Source organism: Setaria viridis, chromosome 8 (genome assembly GCF_005286985.2).
Source record: "Setaria viridis chromosome 8, Setaria_viridis_v4.0, whole genome shotgun sequence".
In the NCBI taxonomy this organism is placed as follows: domain Eukaryota; kingdom Viridiplantae; phylum Streptophyta; class Magnoliopsida; order Poales; family Poaceae; genus Setaria; species Setaria viridis.
The window spans coordinates 6,017,937-6,022,652 of record NC_048270.2 but is presented as its reverse complement, the minus strand read 5'-3'; the positions used below and the strand labels follow the sequence as shown (position 1 = coordinate 6,022,652).

Genomic DNA, 4,716 nt, shown 5'->3' with positions numbered 1-4,716 from the left:
TCCACCCTCAAGCCCGGCGGCCCTTACCCTTATCCGCCGCTCGTCGGTCGATTCGTGCGTCCATGGTGCCCCTCGTCTGCTTCCATGCCAGCAGCCAAGTCTTGGTCTGGCCAGTGCTGTACTTGCGCAGGTTGGGGCCAGAGTGGCAAAGCCAAACGCGGGCGCCACTCACGTCGCATCGATGATTAGGGGAGCTTAGCCGTCGGGCAACACTATCTTCGTGGGGAGCCTAGGTGCCGCCATGTGTGGGAGCTTGAGCCGTCGGGACCACTCACGGGGGGAGAAGGAGGGGAGGAGAAAGAGAGGGGAAGAAGAAAGTTAGGTAGACCCATCGCCACCTATTGTCTGACATGTGGGATCCATGTCACGTCATGTGAAAACCACCTTCAAAACAACCCATGGTCAAAAACAAATGGATTTTATAGTGAGGGATGGTCAATACCCGATTTTGCACATGAGGAACGAAACTCAGACTATTGTAATATGTGAGGGACGTCAAAAAAGGACTTTTTTTTTAATTAAATATGCCTAAATATCTAACTTCCAAAAGCCCAACAATCACTACAAGACAAAATTATAAGTTTTTGCCGAGTGTATGTATGAAATGGCTGAGGGTGTGGTGTACTAGTATTTCAATACCGTACAATGTTGATTGGTGATCTTAGTCGCGGATTTGGTTTCACTCTGCATTATACTATAACTCGCTCGGCCATTAGCTAAGCAAAATACTCCCTCCGTTCTAAATTATAAGTTATTTCAATTTTTTTAAGAGTCAAATCATTTTATTTTTTAATCAAAATCATAGAGAATCACAAAAGTTTATGGCACCGAATAGATATACTATGAAAATATATTTAATGAATACACTAATGATACTTATTTGGTATCATGAATAATAGTACTTTATTGTATTTTGATCAAACTTAATATGTTTTGACTCTAAAAAGGTTGGAACCACTTATGATTTAGAACGGAGAAGCAGTAGCGATCAAATGCTATCGGCTATCTCAAAGAGACCCTCCGCAAAAGCTGCAGATGTTGTAGTGAATAGGCATGGCAGCTGAAAATACTTTTAAGAGCATAATAGGGCATATGCCCTCCCCTCTTCCGTGAGCAAATCCTACTAAACTCGGTGAATTTGTCCCGTTCTGCCCTTCCCTCGACGCGTAAATCTGCCCTCCTCTCGACACGTACGCAAAACAATGCTAGAACTACAGTAACCGCCTTGAGCCATTGGATTTCCTCGCTGCACGTCGTTGCCGTCCGTTCGCTGCCCTGTACTTGACCTCATCCACTCGGCTACTTGCCCAGCATCCCGATTGACATTTCCACATAGTTTGAAAAGTAGCATTTTACCAAATTAATTTCTAGCATTTTCTATAGTGAAAACTCAAGTTGCTTAACAAGCATGCATTGAAATTTAAACCTTTCATTTGAAAAAAAATACAAATACAAATACAAATTGCCGTTCAAAAACAAAAATAGAACAAATACAAATGTGTGCAAAAGGTGCCCAAAATCTTTAAAGTTGGTATAGATACACATGCATGCTTCATGTGATGCTTGTTTTCGGGCTTTGATTAGTTATTACAAGCCCCGAATTTACACAAAAATCTCTAGCACTTAGATCTTTTAAAATAACTAGACAGGTTGATGTACAAATTTATTTAATTTTCCTATACCGATGTAACATCTAAGGTATGTTTTGCTCAGCAGCCCAAGACCTGATCGAGCCTTGGAGCTTGTCAGATGCACGCACAACCCGTAGCTTCAGCAGGTCTCCGGCTGCTTGCTTATATTGCTCTGCCCTTTTGTCCTGAATATGTACCCTTCTGCTGTGAGCTTGTCTAGTGGCTGTACTCCGACGAGCACTCTGCATTTTTGTTGTCGTCTTCTCCACACAAAGATGTGCAGTGCCATGCCTAGTCTTCAAGCACATTTGATACATCTTGGACTCAGCATTCTGATACAGATGGTCTATCGCCTTTGGGAGTAACTTCTCATCTAGGTCTTGAAGGCCTAGTTCCGTGTGTATTGTATCATGTTCCTTTTCATCAGTGACCTCTAGAGCATAGCTCTCCATTGCAGGATCGATGTCCTCCGGTGAGTCATGAGGCATGAACAGAATTCCCAGCTTTAGAGGGTGCATATTTGGATTCAGAGAACTTCCTCCCCCAAGATCAGTAGATGTAGCTGAATTCTGCCTGTTTCTGTGCTGATCAGGTAGCAACATACGACACTGCAAAAGCACCATGATAACCTCCTCTGGAAATGCTTCACACAACAGCCTTGGTGATAATGATGATGATGATCCAATTGTGTTGCTTGTGCTAGAGCATGGTGTGAAATTATTCTCATTGCAGCACAGCGGGTTTGGGCGGCACCATTTTGTCAGAGTACTGTGGATATTGCTCCAGTAGTCACTCTGCACGTAAGGAGAATGGAGCAGAAAAGAAAAATCCTGGGTGGGCAGCTGAATGAGCTCTCTTTTGACATGTTCAGCTACAAACTTGTAATGAGGAGTAACTGACTGCATGCACTTGATCATGACGCCAAATATGCCAGTACTGTCAGAAAGGCGTAGAATGAAGCTGAGGATTAAACCTTTCATAGGATCCTTGAAGTCTACGACAATAAAACCGATCATTGCCTCTACTCCACGCTCTGCAAAATTCATGGGTCGTATGCCAAAATATGAGAGCTTACTGCCTTGTACCACTTGATACCTCACAGACTTCCCTGTAAGAAGATGGCCAATAAGAGGATCAGAAAACATGTACTGCCGCGGGGTCCCACCGAACTCTACGAACTTTAAGAATTCGTTTGCGCCATCTGCAAACCTCTCGAATCTTTGGATGTCTGAAGAGCTAATTGTGGGCGGCTCGTCTTTGCCGAAAGGAATGAAAGAAGAGACGAGTGACTTGGTAGCATGAGCAATCCGTTTGGGAAAGGAGGACTGGCTCATGCGCTGCCTAATATCTTCGTCTTCAATGGCACGTTGCTTGCTCTGGCGCAGTACGTTGTTACACTCCTGAGCGGCAAGCTTCAGCTTCCTCCGCCACCGTAGTAGTGGTATGCTGGAAATCTGCCATTTCTTGGACATGTCCAGGGTAGCTTCAAGCTTGATATGTGCTATCTCTAGTCTTTCAATGTTTTCCAATAGGTCAATCTTCTCTTCAGTCTTTCTGCTAATGCTCGATATGATTGTACTCACGGTTTCCCCTATGACAGCAGAACCTACAGTCTCTGCCATGGCTCTCAATAGTTCACAAGTCTGAACAGGAAAGAGATTTTAACCTCACAGTCTTACATGAGTAAAAGTTGATATTATATTTGCAGCTAGAAAGATCAATAAACTACTCGAGCCCTATATAGATTTTCAGATTCAGGTGCTGTTTAGTTGTGGAATTTTTTAACTGCAATGTAAACAGTATAAAAAATCGCTGGTAACATAAATGAATTAAGCAAATATTGACTTGTTTGGTTCAGCTCGGTAATGGAATCAGATGTGGCGGAGAAGAAATAGAGGGGCATAAAAGAGAAACCGTCAGGAAAATAATTTCTGATGGCTTTTAGTATTTTCCTATCAGTTTTAAGCCATCGTTTTTTCCAGTATTGTCTGTGATTGGCAGGAAATTTATGGACCCAGGATTTGCTCGCTACCATCTGATGCGCATGTCTTTATATATATTTATAAAAAGGTAAAAGTATGCAAAGGAAATCCACCCGGTTGCCTAACTTTGTACCTGAATGGTTTTTTTATGACATGGAGGAAAGAGAGATGACAGAAATAAGTGATTTCACAAAGCAACCATGCATCTTATAAGATAAAATTTAGAATTTCAGACTGCTAGTGAACCACTGTATCGTTTTGTACAAGCAAGCTGCCTTAGTAAAGTCTCCCCAAAAATACATGCCAATGCATAAGCCGCTTGTAGAACAACGCTCCTAAGAGCTAACCCCCGATCAAGCACTAACCACCAAAATGATCCATAGAAAAGGAAGGATAGATTACCACCTTGCTGTTTTGGCAGCGCGGAGACCGTACGCGGAGAACGAGCAGCAATGTCTCTCGTCCGTGTGGGAGCCTGGGCTTTGGGAGGAGGGTGTGCTAACATGTAGGAGTAGCATTGTCAAGGCGTCCACGTCGTGATCGCCGGCCTTTGACTCATTCACTGGCTGCTTCTGCCCCCAAAATGCAGGCAGAGAGGTACAGGCGGCCACCAGGCGTTTTCTGCACCACCACTGATGATGAGGTCTGCTTTTCTATTGCACCACCTGCTTTTCCATTGGCTGATTTTAGATGCAAGACCGACCTGGGGGTCTCGGCCGTTGCCCTGAATGATCAGACAAGCTAATTGCAAGAAAAAGAGTGGTCGGATATCGATTGATGCCCTCTGCTGCCACCTACCGTAGTTCCTTTCGACGCCCAGTCGCCCGCAGACGACCATTTTCACTGCCAAACTGTCAAACTATCTGTCCGGATGGTAATCTGTGTCCAAGGCTTGGGTTTCCAGACGTCAATCCACTGGTGATCAATGTGTGATCCATGTAACTGGCAACAGGCATTGGCGCAGCAGCTAGATGCTCGTTTGGGAAGGAGTGGACCACAACACATCTTGTGGAGGATGTTGTGAACAGGCACGATTTATGCAACATTTGCCGCAACTGTACAAGGTAAGACAAGGATAACAGAAAGCTGCTGCTAGGTGTACG

General features: G+C 44.1%; 1 protein-coding gene across 1 annotated transcript; it reads right to left on the bottom strand.

Annotated features, from left to right (window-relative positions):
- Positions 1-1,497: 1,497 nt before the first annotated feature.
- On the bottom strand, positions 1,498-4,282 carry LOC117866733 (uncharacterized). The gene is made up of 2 exons (XM_034751014.2): positions 4,019-4,282; positions 1,498-3,274 (listed from the first exon to the last, which is right to left on the bottom strand). Exon 2 carries the CDS (start codon positions 3,251-3,253, stop codon positions 1,694-1,696), a length of 1,560 nt encoding a protein of 519 aa, XP_034606905.1. The 5' UTR covers positions 3,254-3,274; positions 4,019-4,282; the 3' UTR covers positions 1,498-1,693.
- Between the last annotated feature and the right edge of the window lie 434 nt (positions 4,283-4,716).